We start from the raw sequence: 24,048 nt of genomic DNA, 5'->3' as shown, positions 1-24,048 counted from the left end.
AAAGTAATTATTCAAATATAAAGTTTCATTTCAAAATGCACATGTAAAGCTCACTCTGTAAAAAAAAAAAAAGACTATATTGAGCGTATGATGAATTCCCGTAATCATGGGACAGTGGTACAGTCCTAGTCCACGTCTTGTTTCTGTGTGACCGCTAGAGGGCGAACTATAACCATGTTTAAATGATTATTTTAAAAAGTATTTTTTGTGTTAGGTTTGTTTGTATTGATGCGTCACTGTTTTTTGACAACATCGTTTGGTAAAGTAGGATGAACCTTTTGACTGATTTAAAGAGAACCCAGACCATAATCTCATCAGTGACATATCTTTATTTAAACTCCAACCTACATTAAAAATAATACATTCCAAAGCAAGATGGACAGATGATAGAATAGATAGAATGAGAGTACTAACTATACACTAATGGAGATGTTACTAGTGTTCAGTACTGTACCAGAACAGATTCTTGAATAAGCACAAAATCGCACTGAAGGATGCAGCATCAGCAAAATCCAGATTTTACCACCCACTCTGGTCTCTTGGCGCCTTTAAGGACATTACAGGGCCATGTATAACTTTAAAAGCAACAAGCATACATCACACATGTTAGACAGCTTTACAACAGTTATCCATGATATTGATATCATGGGATATTTTTTTTAGGTCACTTTTCAGTTTGTCAGTTTTTTTTCAATATTTTATGAAACCTCAGAAAAACAAAAAAATACAAAATTAACTGTAGTCAAGTGACAATGTTTCTTTGCACATCAAATGCAAAATATATATTTTTTGTATATAAATCCATAATTGCAGCCTTCATCTGGAGTCTGCTTTTTGTACATGAAGTTGTTCATCAAGTGGTTGACACTGTGTCTTTATTAACAGTCCTCATTTCTTAGTCCATCATAGCTGAGAGAACAGCTCAGCAGCATCGTCAACATTTACGGATTCCTTCGGTGGCTCCTTGACAACCTAAACAGACAAATAAAAGGTTATGTATACAGAATTTAGATATTAAATGAAAGATATGAGAGTTTCCTTAACGCACCTGTGTTTGTTTCTTTGGTTTAGGAGCAACAGACCTGGACGCATTGTCCCTCTGGACTTCTGAGAAGATTTGATTGAGATTCTCCACCTTCTCATTTTTAACTGCATTGATCTGTGAAGCCACAAATGATGCAAGACAAAGTTCAACAAATGCTACATTACAATGGATACTGGAAGGAATGGTGCTTGTAATAGTGGACAGGGGGAAAAAAAGAGGAAAACAGAAGAGGTCTTACCTGTTTGAGTGTTGTTGTGACAGGTTTTGCTTTGTTTTTGTGCTTCAGGTTCTTGTTGACCACTTGAAAGATGTTCTTCTGTTTTTTCCCTTTTTGTTTGTTCTTTGCCATTTTACCTGAAGACAGAAGACATACATAAAGGTAATTTAATGTCAACATTTTAACTTCTGTGCAATGGGTCGTGTATTCTATCTTGTTTATAATATACACCTCTCTTTTGACTCTTTCTTGGAAACTGTAAATCAAATGACTTGAAGGCGGATAAGGTTTTGAGACCATGTGTGAATAAACGACAGAAGTGATTCTGAATGCAGTAAAAAGGAGGCAAAAAAATTTATTTTTCAGTTTTTCTGCTCACCTAATTTTCAATTTCCTTGCACAACACTGTTAACACTTTTTACAGGACTTTTCACCACGAGGTGGTGATGATGAAGCTACACTGAATTGGGCTGTTCTTTGGGAAGCTGATGTTACAGTCTGCTATGTAAACAACATTCACCGATGAGTTCAATCTTGCTGCCAGGTTGTGGTACTATATGGTACAAAGAAGTGTGTAATTGAGAAGGCTTTCTCTGTGTACATCAACCTTTTCATTGTGTGGATAAGTGGTAAAAGCAGATGTAGATCATGTGGTGAACTTAGGATTGATCATGGCAAATTCACAACAAGAAAAAAGTTAACTGTGAATTTGTTTACAGGTAGTAACAGAAGTAGTTAACATAATAAACTTAGATGTAAAATGCATGTATATAAATAAATATAACTATTATGTCCATAGGAAATGTCTTTTTGGTTCACAATAACATCAAGCTTTGAAACGTCTCAAATGGGAAGCTAGAATTTTGTTAAAGATTAACAGGCAACACACGGAAATATTCATAAATGGCAGTAAGTTACAACAGTATTCATAGTCCCACAGATAAAAGTAAATTCTAAAATCTAAGAAAAACCTAAAAAGCAGCCAATGATGTTGACAGTCAGCTGACGCGGTGGCTAATGCTAACTGTAAACACATATAAGCTAAATGTGAAGCGCTGCGGTTACGTTCCTTGTAATTGAGTTAAAATACATGGCGGTGTTAACTAAACTATACAATATTACAACCAGTAAACGTGTGAGCTGTAACACAAACCTGGTTATCAAGAAGAAGGCAAATGTTGCTATCCTCATGTGCCACAAACGTGTCTTCTGCAAGTTGCGTCACTCTCACGCGACAGTCGACGTATGATTGCGTCATCATTGGCCACTGTCCTAAAAACAACGACGGTCCGTCCTCTAGTCATGCAGCTTTATGTGGCAGAGCCGCGACAGCCTAGCCGGTCTTTTGCTGAGTCCAGTGGAGCCAACGTGTGAAGACTAAAGGCGGCCGAAGTCTTCAGTTACAGATTGGGGTTTAGTCAACGAGTATATTTTTGAGATATGAGTCAGCGTAACACAATATTCAAGGTAAGCGAGATATGTATTTCTGCCCACAGCACCGGTTAGCGAGCTAGTGCTAATACATCACCAGGGTTCAAGTAACTGTCACCGTCGCCGCTGAGCGCGTATTGTCCTGAACACAATAACTGCAATGTGACAGTAACGCTTCAGGGTCGTGTACACATTTTAGCTGTAATAACACCAGTCACATCAGTCCTGAATTTAGTGGAAATCAATGCACATTTAAGGTAACTTTACAGAGACGGTGCTTGATTTGACCTAAGCTTGATTTTTCATGTCTGCTGGCAGCTGCAGTGTTTGAAATGCAATGCATGTTTACCACCCAGTTGTTTTTAAATTAAAAAAAAAAAATAACGGTACATATTAAAGACAACACATGTGAATGTGACAGATTGACGCCTTAGGGTACTTTCCGTCTATTGGCAGGTTGATGAAACAAAGTCATATACTCAGCGCTGACATATATACAATATATACCAATATACAGCTTAAATAAATATGAAGTAATGAAGATGAATGATGATCAATCCAAAAAAGTTGTCAGATAATCATTAAATATCAAAAATATAGTTGTGTTCACGTAACAGCATTCGTCACGTTTAAAACAGAAATGCGTAAACGTACACAAATAAGCAATAATCAATCGGCAATAAATGGATGATGAAGTTTATTAAAAAGTGGCTAAAACAAGCATAAATGTAACTCTATCACAAATATACATGCATAACAATTAGATAAAGCATTTAGAGAGTGCAACCCTATGTCAAGACTGCCATCCCATGAGCTTTAAGCTTAACAATAGCATAACAACAATGTGTACTCCATTGTCACTTATGTAGTTTGGGGTAAAATGTACAAATTTTGAATTGTACTAGGGAGCAGTTCATGCCATGTGCTTGGAACAAGGCATGGTTTGATAAGAAACCTAACTGCAGTGCATGTGGAGATCATGGGAAGGAAATAAAGCCAGACATCACGCTGCCTGGCCTCTGCCTTTGTTGTCAGACTGCACAGCCAGTTACTTTATTTGCTCCCCCCCATCTGTCACACTGAGAATTCTCCCATTTGACCTGCTTATTGCAGACAGCTTGTGGTGTGTGAGATGGATTAACCTAGTCCTGTAATGTGTTATTGGAAAGGAAAATATTTTGGCTGGAGATGAGCTGCCTCTCCTGATAATTACACTGCTTTTTTTTTAGGTTTGTGTGCGCAAATACATTATTAGTGCATTTCTAAAAAGTTGGAGTCATGCTTACAATAACATTATTGAATGCTGAATAAATAGCAAGAGTATTTAATTTTACTTGAAGACAATAAAGTAACAGTTGTTCTATATTATTACTGTATATTAGCCGTTTTATTTACTTTAAGCTTCTTTAAAGGCTATCATTTGTTCTTTCGTTACCTAATACCCACAGCTCCTTATTCTTCAGCTTTTTTTTTGCCTTGCGCCAGATTGTCTCCATCAGGCCATGAGTGGAATTCCCTTGGTCATTCACCCTTTTGAATACACAGTTTCCCTCATCAGTGTGCATATCACCTACTAGCACCACAACACTACAAGACAATGCTTCAAATAGAATTCATTCACTGCAGGGCCATTTCTTTGCCAAGAGTCATGCATGTCTTTCGTCCTTCGGCTTATTATTCATAGTTACAGAGCTGCACCAAACCTTAACTGATGCACATTCCGTTCAAAGTTTGGTCTGACAGCCATCATTAATAATATGACTCACAACCCTATTTAGGAACTAACAAGGGAATCTGGCTGCAGTGTTTTCTGTTAAATACATTTGAACTCTGTACTGTCTTTTCTCTTTGTCCTTGTCTCTGTGGGCTATTGGACTCAGACACGCAGTCTGTTATTTATAGTTGAGTTGCAAAACGTTTGCTATAGCAGGTTCCTTCAAAAGCTCACGAACACCAATAAATGCTCATCACATTTTCAGTAGTTTTGCTGGTTTAATCTTAATATTTGATATTCACAATTTTTTCCAATTATTCCAATTTATATATTCTGTAAGTTACTTGTTTGCTCATATACTATACTTTTACACAGTCCTGGTATGCAATTGGATTTGTTAAGAAATATAACTTTTTGCCATCTTTGTTGGATAAATGTTTTACCAGAAAGATGCAGAGGATGTGTCACAATGGTCCACACTGTAGTTAACGTCGGAGGCGGATAGTTGGCGGTTATTATGGTTGGTTGCAAGTACTGCACATGGCTTCTTTACAAAAGCAGTGAAACGTTTAAAATGCTGCACAGAAAAGCTAAGCCCAGTGTGTTGCAGAGCAGTGACCACATCATTCACCTGCTAATATTTAAACAGAAAACAACAGAGGCACAGCAGGCAGACAAGAGCAATGTCAGAGTTTTGTATTGTGTTTGTTGGTATTTGGGGCCCAGATGCTGCACACCCTCAGCTTGACAAGGGATTATCAAGACAATTACCAACACACTGTCGCACTTGAGGTCACATGACCTGACCAGCTCATTTCTTAATCTTCAGAATGCAAGCAAAATGATCGTTCAAATAATTATGTAGCATTAAACAAAATAAATACGGACAAATTAATTGTCTTTAATGTTATGAGAACTATTTCATAACTATTCTATTTCTATTTGAAAGTTGTTTCAAATGTGCTTTGTTTATACATTTTTATCTTATAGAGGTGTGCATGCTTTTTAGTGTCTCACAATTATAATTTTGGTATTTACCGTTCTAAATGTTTTTTGTTGCTCTAAATTGTCATGGCGTCTTCAGTCTAAACAGCCAAAAAATGTCCTTGGGTCAATACATTTCATGTAAGACTTCCTGAAGCCCTTAAACGATTGCTGTGTAGTTAAGTGTGCAGTTCACAGCAAAAGGGCTGACTGCATATATGCTGTCAGACCTTAACCTTTCACTACTCACCAATCTATAAAGGGCTTCAAGATGTCTTACATGAAAAGTTGACCCAAAAACAGTTAGTGAATCACCCTAAACCTCCTGTGTGATAGGCATTGGCCGATAACTTTAGGTTTACTGCAGTCATGAAAAATCAAGGTATCCAGAGAGCTGTGTTTTCTGTTGTATGGAATTTGCTTTAGGATACTTTACTGTCGGAATCTCATGCTGCCCCAGGCTTTGTGTGGTCATCCAAGGTCCCTCCGTAATTTTTATTTCGGAGCTGCACAATGTAATTTTGACATTTTGAATCAAGATTGTTTCAAATTCATTCAATTAAGACTTGTGTCTTATTAATAGTACTAAATTGTATCCCTTTTTAAGTTAAATATTTAGGAAAATGTACTCCGTCAGTTGTATCCTTTATTTGCTCCAAAAAGTTGTAATAGTTGATGAACAGCACATCTGTTTCCAGTCGTCCATCGTGTTGGTATGTCACTTGTGGGATGTCAGAAGATGACTTAGTGGCTCTGAAAACAATGAAGTATTTCCTGTTTTGTGGTGTGGCATTTACATAATTGTGACCTAAACAAACAAATGTATTTGAGGGTGTATCAAATGGTAAAACCAGTATAAACAAATCCAACCATTTGAGTGACATACTGTAATACTGTGGGTCTTTTGTCATGTAAATCACAATAACTATTCCTGATCCTTGTGAGTTATTTGAATCACAGTAAACCAGTCTGTATATTATATCCACAGTGTCTGGAGACAAATAAAAACAATGTAGCCTCCATATGACTTGGAAAATCAAGTCTAACTGGAGGAAAGAGTTGTTTGATGAACCCATCATACTAAAAGGGTGATGCATCATGTGGGAGGGAACCACATTTTTACTTGTTGAATGCACACTCTTTCTCTTACTGATTGTTTCTTGATTAAAATAGTCTGGTGTCAAATAATGACACCAGACTACTGTTGCATCCTACTGTTGCACAGTATTTCGCTGCATTAAAGGTATTTTTATTTCATCAGTTTGTCTGAAGAGCTTTATACTGCAGTATTTTGTATCTCTTCTGCATCCTCGTAAAAATCATTAGAAGAGTCTCATGAATGCCATTCCACAAGTCATCTCTTGACACATAACCTCGATAGGTTGTGTAATTAATTTAAAATACAAATTTGATCTTAAATTAAGGAGGTTGGAAAATAATCTACCTATAGTTTGTCTATTTGCTGATCATGCTTTCATGATTTTCCCAGTTTGAGCTGATTGACATCATGAATTGAAAACATTTCTGATGACATTGGTTTTGCTTAGAATAAGAAAAAATCACAGATTGCCGCAAGTGATGGATATAATTTGATATTGTGATGTCCCTGTGTCTTGACCAGCTTGCCAGCTAGTGGTGTTTGCCCCGGAGGGTTGGCGAGAGAGAGCAAAGACTGCAGAGAATATGGAGCCATCAGATGGCTTGTTGCTGCAGGTCAACAATGGAGAGCAGTGGTGTAACCGCTGGAAGCATCCCAATGAGGACCTGGTAAGTTACAGACCCGGAGCAGATTTATTCATTATGTAATAGGCCCCCTTTTAAAGCACATCTTGTCAGATGATAGGGGCTACATAGAACAGGCCCTTTTATGTGTGATATATTATTCCTTCACCTTAAATCATTGTTCCCGTGTGGCTTAATTTAAAGGACCGCAGCACCAGCCCCTCAGTCCTGCGCTGTGTTGCCAGCACGTGGAAGGAAGGCCTGCTGAACAGAAAGAGGCCATTTGTGGGCCGCTGCTGTCACTCCTGCACACCACAGAGCTGGGTAATGTTACACCACAACTAATTAACCCCAACGTGAATTCATTTGCTCAGACTCATTCAGGTCCATTTGGGGAATTGTTTGTTCCATTGGGGTTTTAATGGATTTAGAAGAAATTGATCAACATGATCACCTGTCATTAACATGTTGTCATAAATGTCTGTTTAGCATTTAAATGTGTTTTCGTGAAACATCTATTGGACTGAAAAAAACATGTATTGTTCTTTTACACCAAACTTATAGCTAATATATAGGCATTAGTCCTCATAATGAAATAATGGCGGAGAACCTCGATGACATCGATTTCTAAATAAGAAATAGTGTCTTGTATTTACATAACCAGAGTTGACAAGAATTACTGTACAACAAATTAACAAGTTGTTGACCAAACCACAATCTATAAGCTCAGCTGACTTAATGTTACGTTCCAAATCACTCTAGCTGACGATGCCAAAGCTAAGTCTTCCAAGACGAATTAAAAATAAACCAGTCGATGTTAATATAATGTAATGATATCTTGGTTAAAATATGTTGAGACTTAATAAGGATTCAAAATGTCCTGCAATCTAAATAAAAAATATTGGAGAGCCGTGTCCCTCCTCCTCCTCCCCCTCTCCTCCCCAGAAACTTGAGGTTGCCATGTAGTTTGAGGAACTATTCCCACATGAACAGAAAGATGGATGTACAAGGAGCTACACTGTTACAGTGTTTACACAACACAACATAACAGAATATGCAGGCTGTAAATATATATTAAATTGTGAATATAGTGAAGCCAGTATTTACATTTAACAGATTCCCTCTATCTCTGATGACATATAGTGGTCATTTCATGACTTAATGCAATACATTTCTTACATACAGATTTGTTAAATGTCTTTTCTTTCATACTGTGCTCATTTCTGGTTCTGTCACAGGAGAAGCTATTTAACCCGAGTATTCCATCCCTGGGATTACGCAACGTCATCTACATCAATGAGACCCACACTAGGTAATCATGTTGCTCTGACATTTTGCTGACACTTGGCAATAAGAAGAAGACACGGAACTTCTCCTGTGTAGTACAGTGAATACATTAGGGACAGGCGTTGGCTTCCCTAACAACCTGTGTATGATAAGTCAAGAGGACTGATCTTTGAAACCATGGAAAGGTAGACCGATGAATAATTTAAAGTTTTTGTTAAGGGACAACAGACGCATGCATCCGGTGACTGAACAGGCAAAACTCAAACACCATAATACCTTCACCTTAAACTACATAAACATTAACTTACATTCATCTATACAGTTTATTTTTCTAAATCCAAGATGATCCTTTGAATTGAAAAGTATTAACAAAGATGTGTCTTATCATAGAGCAAATTAGACCCACCACAAAAGTTTTAAAAAAAGTGTATCTAGTTTTTTCATTCTATTCATATGTCAACAGAGACACTCCAGAGCCAAAATGGGCTGCACTCCTTTATGGATGAGTAGAGGTCGCATGATATCGATTTTTCTGTGGCTGATGCTGATGCAGATTTTTAGAACTCATGACTGATGACTAATTGTTAGGCTCATACATTTAACTATTTTTCCCCCCTCCATCTTATAAATATAACTGTTGAATTTTAACAAATAATATCCAAAAAATAACATAACTTCAGTAACCAGTTGTTAAATCACACAACTGGAAAAAAAACAACAATATTCTGTTACTTTGTCTACCTCTACTGATGAGTTAGTTTTAATTTTGTCTCATACAATCAGCACTGTGTTAACACGGCCATTGTTATTGTCATGAAAGCTGTAAGTAATGGATATGTTGGCCTGGGCCGGTCTTTGAAAATGTGTCAAATTACAGCATGTCTTTATAACCAAACATGACAAGTTTTGTTCAAAGTCACTTCTGCACAAGACAGAAAGATGGGTGTGTCTTCAGATGTGGATATCTGAGTCATATCTTTTCCTGAAAGCATTCAACACCATGCACTAGATATAGAGTATGTTCCCCAGAGTCTATTTTTGGGGGTGTATGCTTTTCTTTCCATCTTCCCATGTAATCTTTATTTGTATTTCTGTGTATGTGTGTGCTCATGCAGACAGCGGGGCTGGTTGGCACGCAACCTGAGTTACGTGCTGTTTGTAATGGAGAGAGACGTCAACAAGGACATTTTCACCAGGAACGTGGTGGACAATGTGCTTAACAACAGCAGGTAGGAGTCAACAGAACATGAGCTGTTACACCAAAGTTTTTATTCAGTGCATTAAGAAGCGTAATGAGACTACAACCCCTGCTTACACCTGACATGAACGTTGGTTCAACGTTGGAGTGAGCTGATCACTTGCAAACAGCACAGATCGGAACCTACCCAATGCATCCTATCACAAAATCCACATTTGGAGGTGGTTAGGGGACACGTGGCCACATTCCTGAACGCAGTTCATGTATGCTCTCCAGACGCACTGTACAACAAGTACTGCTCTCAGCACATGTAACGTCATGTTCACATAAGTGCAATATCTCAACTGCATATATACAGTATGTAACCTCATACTGAATAAATCCTGGTTTCTTAATGTGTATACTGTGTAGTCTATTCTATTTTATAAACGTAATAGTTAATATATTCTATATTGTACAAGCATCATTTTTGTTGCATCCAGTCTTCCGATCTCTCAAGACAGATGTTAATACCATGTCTGAATCGGGCCTGTGTCAGAACGGAACAAGGCTAGCATTGATGATAAAGTGCACAAAAAGAGACCTGATCATATATCATGCCCTGATAAGAAAACAAAAGACAGGATGATTTTAATGATACTTGTTTGCTGTCTGGTATACAAAGCCTCATGTTTGCTTTTTTTTCTGTTAATAGCGTGGAAAATGCTATTGTTAAGGTCGCTACGGATCTGGATGATGCAACCAGCCAGCCTGGCCAGGAGCACAAAGCTGTTAGTAAAGTGAAGCAGAAAGCAAGGACCTTCCTTCAGGAGATGGTTGCCAACATTTCACCAGCCTTCATCAGGTGCATGTCCACCTTCCTTTCGTTGTTTTTCAGTTGTTCAAAAGAATTTTGTAACACATTAAGCAAACTCTCTCGGACTCTGTTATTTGTTATACGCCAGTGAAATTAATGTAACAGCGTGTTGTTCTGATTCAAACCACCACAGCTGTTGTTTTGTATACTTTGTGTCTCTTCTACATCATCACTCTTCTTTTTGTTCAGACTGACAGGATGGGTCCTCCTGAGGCTCTTTAATGGTTTCTTCTGGAGCATCCAGATCCACAAAGGTCAGCTGGAAATGGTCAAGAAAGCTGCTACAGAGGTCAGTAACACGTAGACACAAGTAGCAAATGGACTGAACTGTCACAAAAGAATTTTCAAGTAGTTTTCCATGTTTGTCCATTATGTCTGTAGGAGCAAACCACAGTGTTCAAAACTAAACACAATAACACACCTAACATACCTCCTCTTGACTGTGTTTATTACTGTTGCGGAGGTTTGATTATTTGGTGAATCGACCAAGGATGGAGTTTTTTGGAGTCAGAGATGAGTTAAGTTGAAAAGCTTTATTGGAAGCAGTAAAGGAGGAGGATAACTGAGACAATGCCAAACATAACAAGTATGTTAACAGTTGGGCATCCAACTGGGCATCCTCTCCCTGTGAGTTAGGATATTTAAAGGTGCTTTTCTCTGCTGATACATGGAGGTGACCTTGGGGAGGACTGCGCAGTTGCGTTATCAGTCGTCTGCCCCAGTCCAGTTAGGCTCAGCGAAAATATGAAGAGGCAAATTCTGTAGACAACAGACTGGTGCCAGTGCCACACCGAGGCCGCTTTGATTAGATAGTTGCAGCAGACACTGTCCTGACTTGTTTTGGCATGTGCTCAGGACTGGAAGCTGATAACTTTAGAGAAGGCCAAATAATATGTTTTTCTCTTACAATTACATTCACAAGTTCGGGTTAGATCAATAGACAATTTAGAAAAAATCTTTATAGTAAACTATTAGTTTTAATATTGTGTCTGTATCTTATCTTTCCAGCAAAATGTGCCCATGGTCTTCCTTCCTGTTCACAAATCTCACATTGACTACCTGCTCATCACCTTGATCCTGTTCTGTCACAACATCAAAGCCCCCCACATCGCAGCTGGAAACAACCTGAGCATCCCCATCCTCAGGTAAAATTCCCATGCAAGCACATGTCAAGCTTGATCTAAAAATAAATGGTAATTCTGGTCTGTTTGACAGACTTTGATATGAGAGGAACAGGAATTCCCTATAAAAAGACCAGAAAGCATTGTCAGCTCAAATAAAGCCTTGATTTTATACTGAAGGAATTGTTGCAGCCAGGCAGCCTGACATCAGGTTGTCGATCTTTTTTACACTTAATATGATATGATCTATCATATCAATCTTCTCTATATCAGTCCCCCAACTATCAACCTGAGTCATCTTTAAAATAACAGAAGTCATTCAAGATGGATGGAGTAAAAATAAAGAAATAAGAAGCACTGAAAGTTATAAATTCAGCACATGAAAAGGTAGAAAAGGGGAATAGCAAAATGTCATAAAAAAAACTTACCTCCTGCCAATGTAGCCGTGACTTGATCATTTTTGTTCCCCTTCCAGCACTCTGATCCGTAAACTAGGAGGATTCTTCATAAGAAGGAAAATGGAGGAGACGGGGGATGGGAAGAAGGATATTCTGTACAGATCACTCTTACATGCAGTAAGTCCCAAGGGTCTGTTAATCTTCTAAAGTAAAGGTTTGATAAACACATCTGTTCTAAATTCAGTTACTGCCTCTGTTTTTTTCCCACAACTTGCCATTATGTAACACCAGAATGCTTTTCTTCATTGTTATCGTCTTATTCATGAGTTTTTATTTTTTTATTTTATCCTTTATTTATCCAGGTTAGTCTCATTGAGATTAAAATCTCTTTTACAAGAGCGACCTGGCCAGGATGGGCAGCAGGACACAGTTACAAATAAAACACAATACAAAATACAAGTTCAGTATTAAGTGCAGTAGTAAAACATAAAATAAAAAACAAGATTGACTAAAAATATTCACAAAGTGAGTGATAGATGGGTCGTCTTAAAAGCTTTTGTTACATAATGTTAGTCCAGCTATTTTGTCCTCTGTTCTCACCTCTAGTCTTGTCTTTCCACATTTGCTTTCTTGCTGTAGCTCGTAGTATTTTACATTTAAGCCTTTCCAAGCTTCTTTTCAGCTCTAGTGTTTGGATAATGTGGCTTAACCGTTGTGGCTAATGAGAAAACCTGAAGCAGGACTAATGCTACATATGATTAATGAATGATTAATATCGTAAGCTGCTTGCAAAACGAGTAACATTAAGTGTGCTTGATAGAAACAACTAGGAGAACCTGTGGATCAATTTATCAGGAATACACATTTGCATTATATGTCTGGAGTTAGTGGGAAGCCAAGAGAATTTAGAATAATGAAAACATTGCAGTCTGTGTATTTTCTCGCTAAGATAAGTTTGTATTGAGCTTGTATGATAACGGTTATCAGCTGAAGACATAAGCAGCTGTCAGAAGCAACGGCCTATATATTCTTTTTTTTCTTTTGTGCTCACAAAAGTTTATCAAGCATCCCACATAAAATAGTAAAAACTTTTGGCAATTGGATTAAGCAGTTCTTCAATTCCTTTGCAGATAAGATTTAAATCTTAAACAGAAAAGTAATTAGTCAAACTCCTCCACGGTCAGAACAGAGGTGCATGCGATAAAAAGAGCCACACGGAGCTGTAACTGTGGTTGCACCGGTGAAAGCTGAACCTGGGTGTCTGTTCTTGTCAAAGCTTACTCCAAATGCCACTGCCTAGAGTCTATTTCAGGACAAAGCATCTCTTCTTAAAAGTGCTACACATCAAGAGACAGCCGTGTACATACACACAGGAGGATACCATTGCACAACATGGGTTTCTTTTGTACGTACTGAATTGTCAAGCATGCACCAGGCTTTTAATTACCACCACTCATTTTAACCCATTGTGGAAAAACTCCTAGTTGTTTTCTACATTGTGATGGAGTCTCAAATCTTATGACCGCTTTACACAGTGTCTCCACATTTGTCTCTCTTCTAATATCTAGTGCCTCAATGTTCATTCCTCCTTGTTCTATTCATCTGATTTTTAGTATACAGAGGAGCTGTTGCGTCAGCAGCAGTTTTTGGAGGTCTACCTGGAGGGTACACGTTCTCGTAGCGGTAAACTGTCTCCAGCCCGCGCGGGCATGCTGTCCATCGTGGTAGACACACTGTTGAATGGGTCAATCCCGGACGTGCTGGTGGTGCCAGTTGGCATCTCATACGACCGCATTATTGAGGGCAACTACAATAGTGAACAGCTGGTAAGTGATTGTCTCTTATTGTATTATTTGTGTGGAATTTGTGACTTAAAGCTTGAGTCCATACTCTGTGTCTTCTCTTCATGACTGGCTAGCTTTGTTGCAGTATTCTGGGTTACACTGCAATCTATGCAACCAATGTATCCCACCCTGTTCCTGAAAGTTTTTGCAGTGTTTTTACACAGCCTTTTAAAGAAATGTTTTAGAAACCTGTCATGGACAATAGCTTCAAGACTCCAGTGTTATAGCTGTATGAAGCACCTCTGAAACATTTCCTAAGTATTCCTTGCAGCCATCTCACTTTACTAGCGCAGCGTTACTGTTACACGTGCGTCCACTGTGCTTCTGTCATGTGTGACATAACACACATTCCTCTACACAGCACAGGAATGCTGCCAGGTGGCACAAGAACGAAACAATACTATACTGAAAAACCTCTCAGATGCCACGTGGAGCTGTTCTGTGTAACCTTTATTTGTGAACTCATTTGGTAATGGCTTTATATAACAGACATTCATTCGTATTTGAAAGTTATGCACTGCAGCTTTAAGGGCAAGTCTGGCAACAAAATGATTGTTCATGGCAAATGTGTTTTGTACTGTTTTACTCCCAATGTTAAACTGTGACTGTCTGGAATCCTTCATTCCTCCAGGGCAAGCCCAAGAAGAATGAGAGCTGGTGGGGAATAGCATGTGGAGTGTTCAGGATGCTCAGGAAGAACAACGGCTGTGTGAGGGTTGACTTCAACCAACCCTTCTCTCTTAAGGTGATTGCAGGTCTACGTTAGCTTTAATAGAAAATAGAACCATCGCTGTCATGGTTACTGGATAATGAAACACTGTCACTATTTTATCATGCCGTATCATCAGTTCAATCAATCCACTCAATTATTTTAGAAGTAGTCCTAGCCAACCAACATGGCAGTGTTTACAGACTAGTTTGTATTAATGAACCTCTTGTGTTTCCAAAAAAAAGGAGTACCTGAGCAGCCAAAGAAGTCGACATATTCCTCCGCTCGAGTCACTGGAACACACCTTGATGCCGACCATTATTTCTGCACAGTAAGTGTCATCACACACTGACAGACAACACACTGGAAATGTCACTGAAAGCTTGCAGGCACTCTAGCCGTTTCACTGTCCCACCTGTAACATCATGAACCCTCAACTCCACACTTGACTTCTCCCTCCTGCTGCTTCACAGCTGGGTCTGTTATGTGACATCTGAGCACAGCACTGGAGTTAATCAAAATTGGTCACTTCAGTTCAATGCACTAACTTTTGTTTTAGTATCCTGTATCGTGTTGTCCCAGCTGTTGTTTTCTGTCACTTGGCTTTTGTGTGTATGCTTTGAACTCCGTATTAGAAACTATTCTGATATTCTGGCAGTTGTCCATTTAATGCCACGTGTTGAACACCCATTCCAGCAGAGGTTTCAGAGAAGTTTCCATGGAGCATGTTAACCTTCACTCCAGGAACATGCCCTGTCTCTATAATACTGTCTTTGTTATGTTTCTCTGATATATTTAGTGGCTGTGCTGAGAAAACAAGTGGTGAATGATAAATGAATGACATTTGACAAATACCCTTTTTTGTTTTTGATTTTTTTTGTTTTTTTCAAACTTCAGATTAGAATAGTGTTTATTTTAAGGCAAGGGTTTGCAATTTTTTCATCAGTGTAAAACCATAAAACAGAGTGAAGGCTCAGGCTTTTTTTTAGCCTTTTTTATTTTATTTTTTTAATTATTGTATAATTAACTTTGATGCAAACCCTCCACCAAGGCTCCTCAGTTTTTGAATCCAGATTACTGCCTAAATCTGTTGGGTTTTTTTTGTTTGTTTTTTGCCTTTGGTCACAACATACATCCTGAAAAATAATCCATATTTGTCCTTGACGGAGGTTGTAATTCATTCAAAAAGAATTAAATTTTTACAAATTTGTCATAGTCTTTATGATGATTTTCATATTTGACCAAGCAAATGAGTGTTTGGTCAATTGAAAATCTGACCAATTGTATGTTGTGACATATCAAAACTTTTGTCAGATTTGTATGTTGAATAAGTTTAACTGTGACCTAATCTTAATTCTATAGGCCTGATGCTCAGTTATTGGAGAGGCAGGACGAGCAGATGAACAGAGAGCTGCCTGATGACATATTCAGACGACAGCTTATTAACAACCTGGCCAAGCACGTTCTCTTCAGTAAGAAATCCACTGTCACGATTCACGCAGCTTGTGATTTCATTACTCTGAGACAGGAAACCATATTGTCTATAATATTTATATATTACCCGAGTTCATGAGTCATTATAATGCACTAAATGTCTGAGACACCACCTTGCTCGATAAAATGTTGATCACGTGGCTCCTGCTTTAGGAGTTCACCCCTTTTATCTCTCGTTTTCATTTTGGCACAAAGCGAGAGCTGCTCACTGTAGTGATCGTCACTCTCATGAAATGCTATCCATCGTACTGTATCTTTTTTAACTGAAATCCGACACGGCATCAGTACATTCACTTCCAATCACAGTAGGTGTTTTGCCCCAGGGAAGCACGACAGAAACGGTCTCTCCCCAGCTATTACTTTTCTTTTTCTTTTTTTTTTTTTACCCTCAACCAATCACAGAGTCTCCAGCTGGATGGCATGTTGTTTTAAGCCAATAGGATGAAGGGGAGGATAGAGAAGCAGGGGAGGGGAGGAATGCAGTACCAGTGTTTGACAGTGTTTTACACCCTTGAGCTTGAACTATGCTCAAATTCACCATGAGTAACCCCATCCTTGGACACACTACATACTATACGCTACTCATTCATAAATATACCCTAGACAAATCTAGTTTATTGCTTTTTTTCAATATAACTGGGGAATTTTATACCTGTAAAATTAAAAAATGTATAAGACTTGTTATCTATTAACAAATATGTAAAATAAGGATATACCTATTGTTCCTCATTTTCTCCCAGCTTCATGTCATTAGTCAAACATCTTTGTCTTTGATCGTATCTATATGCTCTATGTTTCTAATGATACTGTCTTTGACTCCTTCACAGCGGCTAATAAGTCATCAGCAATCATGTCTACAAACATTGTGGCCTGTCTGCTGCTGTACAGACATAGACAGGTGAGTAAAGCTCTCTTTCATTTCCCCTCTGTCACATTTTCTTTTCTTCTTTCACGCTGCCTCTCCTACACCAAGGTGATCCAAATGTCACACACCCCTGCATCGTAGGAAGCGATCTAACTCTTCCTGCATTCATGTTTACCCATGAGTAGTGAGCTTGTGCCCTCTGCAGGCAAATAAATGCAAGTGGCTGACAGTGGAAAATGTTTTTGTTTTCTTGTTTTTCGTTTTCTTTGCTCCAGGGGGTGGTGCTGTCAAAGCTGGTGGAAGATTTCTTCAACATGAAGGAGGAGATTCTCTCAAGGGACTTTGACTTGGGCTTTTCAGGAAACTCTGAGGATGTGGTCATGCGTGCACTCCACCTCCTGGGAAACTGTGTCAACGTGACCAGCAGTGCAAATCGCAATGGAGAGTTCACCATCGCACCCAGCCAAACTGTGCCAGCACTTTTTGAGCTCAACTTCTACAGCAATGGCCTTTTCCATGTCTTCATTTCCGATGCAATCATTGGTATGTTGAGCCACCAAGTTGCTAGTTCTTATTCTGTGTGTTTTACACAACTAAATGTTTCTCATTGTTTGTCTTCAGCCTGTAGCATCCTGTCACTGCAGCGAGAGGTGGTTGTGGAATCGGAGTCTGATCACCAGTCTGGTCGTCCATGTAGCCTCCTCAGTCAGGAGAGACTCATCCGCAAGGCTGCCAGCCTTTCCTACTTTCTTACCAATGAAGTGGCGGTGGCTCCTGTAAGTCCCAACTTTTCTCCTCACTGTCTTAGACTTTGTAAACTCATATTATTAGCCTGTCTGATTAGAAGAGATAAAAGCATAACCTGCCGGACGTGAATTATTGAAAGAAACGATGAAATATGACCACCTTTTAGTCTTCACCATGACTTTATCTTTGAGTCATACAGTGTCAGTGCTATTCTGGCAATGGTTTATTAACCATTTAATCATCATTAGGGATGCACCGATTAATCGGCCAGTGACCGGAACCGGAAAGTGATTTTCACGTGATCGGCCGCAATCGGCAATCGGCCGGTCAGACAGAAATATTCCGATTTTAATAAGCCGATCAAATGCACCCGCATCGCGCAGCATCAGCAACACACATGCATGCGGCTACACGCACATGTAGTAGAGTTTAGGGCTGGGCGGTATACCGGTTCACACCGAATACCGTTTTTATCGTTATGATATGAATTTTTAATATACCGCCATAGCGGTGTATTAGATTACACAACATCTGCGCAGCCACTGCGCTGCTGTCTACTTTGCGAGTGAGCACTCTGCATGTAAACGTTTCATTAATGTTTATATATTTGTTTCAATCACTGAACGAAGCCTGTCATATTTGGGACAAGAGTCAGGACCTTAAATTACTTTTCCTCATAATTGTCAAAATTTTGGTTGTTTTCATTGATTTGAATGTAGTAAATAAAAAAAATTCTCCCATGCTCCTCTGTGTCACTCCCTCACCATTCCACAGCCCTGCCAGACCATTTACCAAGTTTTCCATGACACAGTGACACGGCTGATCCAGTATGGCGTCCTGTATGTAGCAGAGGTCAGTTTTCACACACATGCGTCACTGATGGTGGACAAAAACGACAACAGTGGCTACTGTGACTTCTGTTTCAAGTTGAATGTCTTGAAAACTAGAATCAAACTGCAAATAATTGATAGTGCTCACGTGTATTCTGTGTTAGGATGATACAGTTTATATGTGTTTGTGTGTGGCAGGAGGAACAGGAGGAACTGAGCCCCAGTCCCACAGAAGAATCTTGGTCCCAAAAGTTTCCTGAGCCTCTGTCCTGGAGAAGCGATGAGGAGGATGAGGACAGCGACTTCGGAGAGGAGCAGAGAGATCGATACTTAAAGGTCTCCTTAAGATTTTTCTTAAAATTATTTTCGATTCTGTTTCCAAGCTCTGCTTAATGTGGCAGCATCAAATTACTGATATTCTTTCCCTGATTTTCTGTTGGATTTGCTCAGGTCAGCGTTTCAGCAGAGCACCAGGACTTCTTCATTTTCCTTCAGCGACTGCTCAGCCCAGTACTAGAGGCCTACAGCGGCGCTGCTATCTTTGTCCACAGTCTGAGTCAGCCCATGTCTGAGTCTGACTACACCCAAAGGCTTTTCAGATACCTGCTCACCCGCACAGAGAGAGGAGTGGCTGCTTATGGTAAAACTGAAATAACACCCTACATACCTATAGTACTATGTTAAGTTTTTTGTAGACAACATTGTCAAATCTACATTCAGTCATAATCCGGGAAACTTGCATCACCTGACCATTCTGTTTTCAAATGAAAAGCTAATCATATACATTGAAAACTGCTGCAGTTTCTCCAGGGCAGTGTGGATGGTAAGGATATCTTAGAAGTACTGTGGATGTAGCCAAAGAATAAAATACATGTCAGGTCTGTTTTTACTGTATGTGCTTCCTATAAAGTTTTATAAAGTGCATGCAAAGAAAATGCAGAGATTCTCCTTGTCACACATTGTATATTTATTGGAAGATGGTGGAGTAAAAACTTTCTTCTATTCAGGATTTTAGGCTAAATTAAAGGTCCCATATGCAAAATCAACTTTTTAATCATTTAAATCCTTATATTTGGGACTCTGGAGGCCCTACCAGTCGCCAAAGTGTGAAAAAAGACTCATGTTTTTGTGGTCCTCCTCAGTCTAAGTACAGGAGATAAAACCCACGATGATTGACTTCTGCGCTCATTGAGACGTCACAAGACACTAAGTTCCTGGAATTGTTGTCTCGTGTAGCTCCACTTTGTCCGTAAAACATGTGAGAGTGCTGGCGAGGGCAACGGCATCCGAAAACTATAAGTCTGCGGAGTCTGCGAAAAGTTATTTTCTTGGCTCTACAGTGCAGCACAGAGTCCTACACAAACATCCAGCCTCAGAGGATTTATCTGTCCAGTGGATACATGTTATATATGATGACAAAGTGCCTGCTAGAGCCTGCAAATGATCACTTTTCCAAATGCTAACTGCTGTTACAATAGATACTACTAAACAGAGCGTTCTGAACAGGGCTGTTTTGGCAGGGTGATTGAACAGCTGTGGTGCTTCATCCTTATGGTATTTTGACCAAAGCATGTTACAGACATGTTCATTAGGACACCAGGGAACTAGGTTAACTTGGTGAAATAGGGTATAATATGGGACCTTTAAAATACGTCTCTATAGCCATAACTGCTACTCAAATGCTGTCATGATATAAACCCCCTCATCGAGCTTCATCTGCACCTACACTACTGCTTTTGGTTTCCTGGCTCAGTGCGATGTCTATGTCCTGAAAATGTGTCTCACCTTGATGAAAAAATACAGTAAATCATCTGCAGTCTAATGAAATTAGATAGTTAACACAAATGTGGTTTCCTTTTTAAGGTTCGGGTTGTAAAAAAATTGTGGCATCTAATGGTTCTAATGGACTGCAGACAATCAGAGGACACATTCGGTAATCCTCTCCTCTTTTTTTCATCAATTTCAGGTGAAAGTGCAACACATTACCTGGTTAAGAACACAGTGAGAACATTCAAAGAGCTTGGGGTAAGTGTGTTATGCATGTGGTAACACTCGTGTTTTTCTGACTGTTTATAATGTTCTGTTATATTAGAAAATCAGAAAGTGAATGTTGATGTTTTTTCCAGGTGAAGTGAAGTGTTTCTCTGTTTCTGTCATTTTCTTGTAGGTCTTGAAGGAGAGACGAGAGAACAAGGTGACCACTCTGGAGCTGAGCAGTACTTTTCTACCTCAGGCCAATCGGAACAAACTCCTGCATTACATCCTAGGCTTCACACTGCTGTGACCTTTCAGCCCAGCTCCGACCCCAGGCTCCTTCCACTTAAGGGCTTCTACTGGTTACTTCAAAACAATCCCAGGTGCTACTCCATGGAACACTTTACCAGGAAGTGCCTTCATCCAAAAGCCGCTAACTGTTAGCTGTTAGCCGTAAAAGAGACTTGAAGCCAGTCTTCCCTTTGTGTGCACGTCTACGACTCCCTGTCGTGGAAATGTGCAGCTGAAAAAACACCTGTCTTGTTAATTTTTGAAGAGGTATGTCTTGGTATCATCCTCTGTGAACTTTGCCAGTGATGCGACAAGGTTTTAATGTGATTAAATTTTAAACCATCAGAAAATACACTGGAACAGGTTAGTAAAGAAGCATCACCTTCACAGCAGCCTAAACAATACAATCTACATTTAATTTATTTATGTCAACACGACTAATATCCATTGAAACTAATGGTGAACTTACCCAACAACAAGTATGTTTTCATGTAAACCTAAAAAAAACCGCTGCTGTAATTACCTCCAGTGCACTCTGTTATCATACAGTAGGGAACATGTAGAAATGTAGTTTGTTAGTTAGTATTTAAATACAGATGCTTGTTTTGTGTCGTTACATTCAGTAATATAGGAAAGTTAAAAAAATATACAGATTTGCTGACTCCTGGGTTATATATTAACCCTGCTAAATACGCACATATCTGAAGTGTATTTGACATCAAATATCTGTAAAAATCCACTCCTCCTGTCGAACAGTTAAATGGTTTTTGTACATTTACCAGTTAAAGGGATCCTAACTAGAAGCAACAAACCTACCTGTTCTGCTCAAAATATTTACTTAGCAAACACAAAAATGTACCTGTTCAAAGTCCTGCATAACCATGAGCATTTACAGTTAAGTGCATTCAAACTAATAATATCCAAGTGCATTCAGTTACACATTTCCTCTTTGCTTTTGGATGCAAAAGACTTTGATCTCTGTGGGGTTTTTCTTTTAAGTGCTTCAATGAATGTTACATAGAACTGCGCTTAAAATACTGAATACCAGCCATTACATCTACTTGCATTCAAACACAAGAAGCTCAGAAACTCTTAGGTCGTGCTTTTCAGGGAGAGCGGAGATTTTGGGGATTACCACTATTGTTCCCTGTGTAGTTAAACTGTATAAAGTCTTTATAGCACCACTGCTGAGAGAGCAGTGGAAGTTTGTTAGACAGATGAGCTACACAAGCCACTGTGTAATCCATTTTAACAGTAGGTCAAGTCTCAGAGACTTTACATTAGTGAGAGCATGATAGTGTGACTGTTCTGTCGAGTAAGTTTTTTTTAAAGGAGGATATTTTTCTCCTTTTGAGTTGTTTACTTGCTGCCCTGATGTGCAGTAAAAACAAATCATACTATCGTCCTTTACTCTATGGTTTACCTAAAGCTTGTTTTTCTTTTAAACATGAATTTCACTAAAAAATATCTGCTACTCAACGGATTAAGTCAAAAACACATTTTAAAAAATGTTCTAGTAGATTCTGATAATTATGTTATTTCTGTTTTCTTCTTTTGTCCCCCCCCCCAAAGGTCAAATCACAAATAGTGTGTCAGGATTGCTGTGAATTAAAACTGTGCTTGTTGGAAGAAAACATCTTCACCTGATGGTGGAGCCTCAGTGCATCGTACCATGACGCTTTTATTTATTGTAAAATAGGTCAGTAACACATCTGGACTCTGGTCTTGTGTGTTTCATTCAAAATCAAGAGCATACATGCTTCTTATCCAACCCAGTGCTGGTGTGTGAGTGTGTGTATGTGTGTGTGTGTGATACTTCACATATGCACTCACTCCGGTTCTTTAAGGAAAAGAGGAAGGCCTTTGTTTGTAAAGGTCAAAGTGGGCGTGATGTATTGTTATCATGATATGGATCTCACGATGATAATGTGAAGACAGTATGAATGTTGCATTTCAACACTCCGTCTGTCCGGGCAATAAGAACAATAATAATAATAATTCAAATGTGATTCTGATGTCTGATGGTATACATTTATTCTTGAATTGAAAATTTTTACTTCAAGAGTTGGTGACAATTTGTCTGTACAATTTAAGATGAACCTAAATCCTTTTTTTTGTCAACATCCAGTCGTATTTAATATAAAAACCGTGCATGTTTTCATGCAGTTTTGTCAAATGAAATGACCCATGATTGCATAAGGTTTACTTTTAAAGGGTTTATGGATTGGTAAATTACATGAATAGCATGTTAAAGAAGAGAATAGTATGTGCTTTAAGTGGTCGTGTGATCAGAGTAGTGTCTGTGCTGAAAGTCAGTGGGAATTTAGTGACGTCTAAAGCTTTTTCTGAGCCCTCAACCTGTACATCCCCGTGCTGAGGGACAAAACTCCGCTGTGGGACAAAACCACTATATGTACTGTACTGCATGTCTCCTTCTGGTCGCCTTTAATTATCCACTCTTCAGCGTGAACTCTCCTTAACTTGAGAATTGTCTTTTACAGTCTTGTGTGTGAATGTACGTTGAAGAGCTTCATGCCGTAGCTGTTTGTGTAGGATGACATTACCTCTCGAATGTATCCCATCTGTCCCCAAAGTGGTCAATGAGATACTGTAGAGTCAGAACAAACGAGATTCGGTTTTTATGAACTGCTTGTGGGATTTATGAAGACTCGCTGCTCATGGAAGCTACATTAACAATGTCCTAAAACAACTATGTGTACACATTTTGTAGAATTAAAACGAAAACATGCCTGTGTCTGAAGAGCAGGTGCCTTTTTAATGCACTGTAGGTTCTTTGGTTATGTTTTTTTTGTGCATGTTAACCTATTAGTAAAAAAAAAAAAAAAAAAAACTGTAGGTTGTAACTTAAAAGAAAATATGCAGAAGTGTAGAAAACTTGTGGTTACTACAAAAAGAGTCACCAGCTACTGGAAACAAATGTCACTTTTTTGTTCTTGCTGTCCAAAAGCAAAGCACAATTGGCATTATTAGATTTGTTTTTGAATAAATTAATGATAGATTAACGATAGCCTCTTGTCTGTAATTTTATTTTTTGGGGGATGGGACTGTAAATTTTTGCATGTCTGTATATTTTAAGCACCCATTATTTGCTTGAAATACTGAAGTACACTCACTGACCACTTCATCAGGTACATAATCAGAGGAACACATGTCAGCAACTCGGTGCATTTAGACATTTATGGAGGACACACTTTATTGTGTAGAAGCTGTTTTCTGTTTCCTGATTTAAAAAAAAAAAAAACTGTTATTTTAATACAAGATTAGTATTTTCTGGTTGTATTCTAAAAAAAAAAAAGATTG

General features: G+C 38.7%; 2 protein-coding genes across 2 annotated transcripts; one reads left to right on the top strand and one right to left on the bottom strand.

The window, feature by feature from the left end:
- Positions 1-385: 385 nt before the first annotated feature.
- Positions 386-2,624, bottom strand: rbis (ribosomal biogenesis factor). The gene is made up of 4 exons (XM_083903610.1): positions 2,416-2,624; positions 1,284-1,399; positions 1,049-1,159; positions 386-972 (listed from the first exon to the last, which is right to left on the bottom strand). Exons 2-4 carry the CDS (start codon positions 1,392-1,394, stop codon positions 904-906), a joined length of 291 nt encoding a protein of 96 aa, XP_083759736.1. The 5' UTR covers positions 1,395-1,399; positions 2,416-2,624; the 3' UTR covers positions 386-903.
- gpam (glycerol-3-phosphate acyltransferase, mitochondrial) lies at positions 2,606-23,653 on the top strand. The gene is made up of 21 exons (XM_083903605.1): positions 2,606-2,729; positions 7,013-7,158; positions 7,318-7,437; positions 8,352-8,425; positions 9,516-9,629; positions 10,293-10,442; positions 10,644-10,743; positions 11,463-11,599; positions 12,051-12,150; positions 13,587-13,799; positions 14,449-14,562; positions 14,772-14,857; positions 15,889-15,998; positions 16,848-16,918; positions 17,161-17,428; positions 17,507-17,661; positions 18,407-18,484; positions 18,661-18,798; positions 18,913-19,102; positions 20,429-20,487; positions 20,630-23,653. Exons 2-21 carry the CDS (start codon positions 7,075-7,077, stop codon positions 20,744-20,746), a joined length of 2,478 nt encoding a protein of 825 aa, XP_083759731.1. The 5' UTR covers positions 2,606-2,729; positions 7,013-7,074; the 3' UTR covers positions 20,747-23,653.
- The last annotated feature ends 395 nt before the right edge of the window (positions 23,654-24,048 follow it).

The sequence above is a fragment of the Microchirus variegatus genome (genome assembly GCF_963457635.1).
Source record: "Microchirus variegatus genome assembly, chromosome: 17".
Classification (NCBI taxonomy): domain Eukaryota; kingdom Metazoa; phylum Chordata; class Actinopteri; order Pleuronectiformes; family Soleidae; genus Microchirus; species Microchirus variegatus.
The sequence above is the reverse complement of the archived record's forward strand: the minus strand, read 5'-3'. Positions and strand labels throughout refer to the sequence as shown.

What these genes read in the sequence shown, in the direction of transcription:
- gpam (XM_083903605.1), top strand. Translation starts at nt 7,075, where the DNA reads ATGGAGCCATCAGATGGCTTGTTGCTGCAGGTCAACAATGGAGAGCAG. An exon ending in AGCATCCCAATGAGGACCTG is followed by an intron (nt 7,159 to 7,317) that starts GTAAGTTACAGA and finishes CTTAATTTAAAG; the next exon opens with GACCGCAGCACCAGCCCCTC. An exon ending in ACCAACCCTTCTCTCTTAAG is followed by an intron (nt 14,563 to 14,771) that starts GTGATTGCAGGT and finishes TCCAAAAAAAAG; the next exon opens with GAGTACCTGAGCAGCCAAAG.
- rbis (XM_083903610.1), bottom strand. Translation starts at nt 1,394, where the DNA reads ATGGCAAAGAACAAACAAAAAGGGAAAAAACAGAAGAACATCTTTCAA. An exon ending in TCACAACAACACTCAAACAG is followed by an intron (nt 1,160 to 1,283) that starts GTAAGACCTCTT and finishes GTGGCTTCACAG; the next exon opens with ATCAATGCAGTTAAAAATGA. An exon ending in AACCAAAGAAACAAACACAG is followed by an intron (nt 973 to 1,048) that starts GTGCGTTAAGGA and finishes TTGTCTGTTTAG; the next exon opens with GTTGTCAAGGAGCCACCGAA.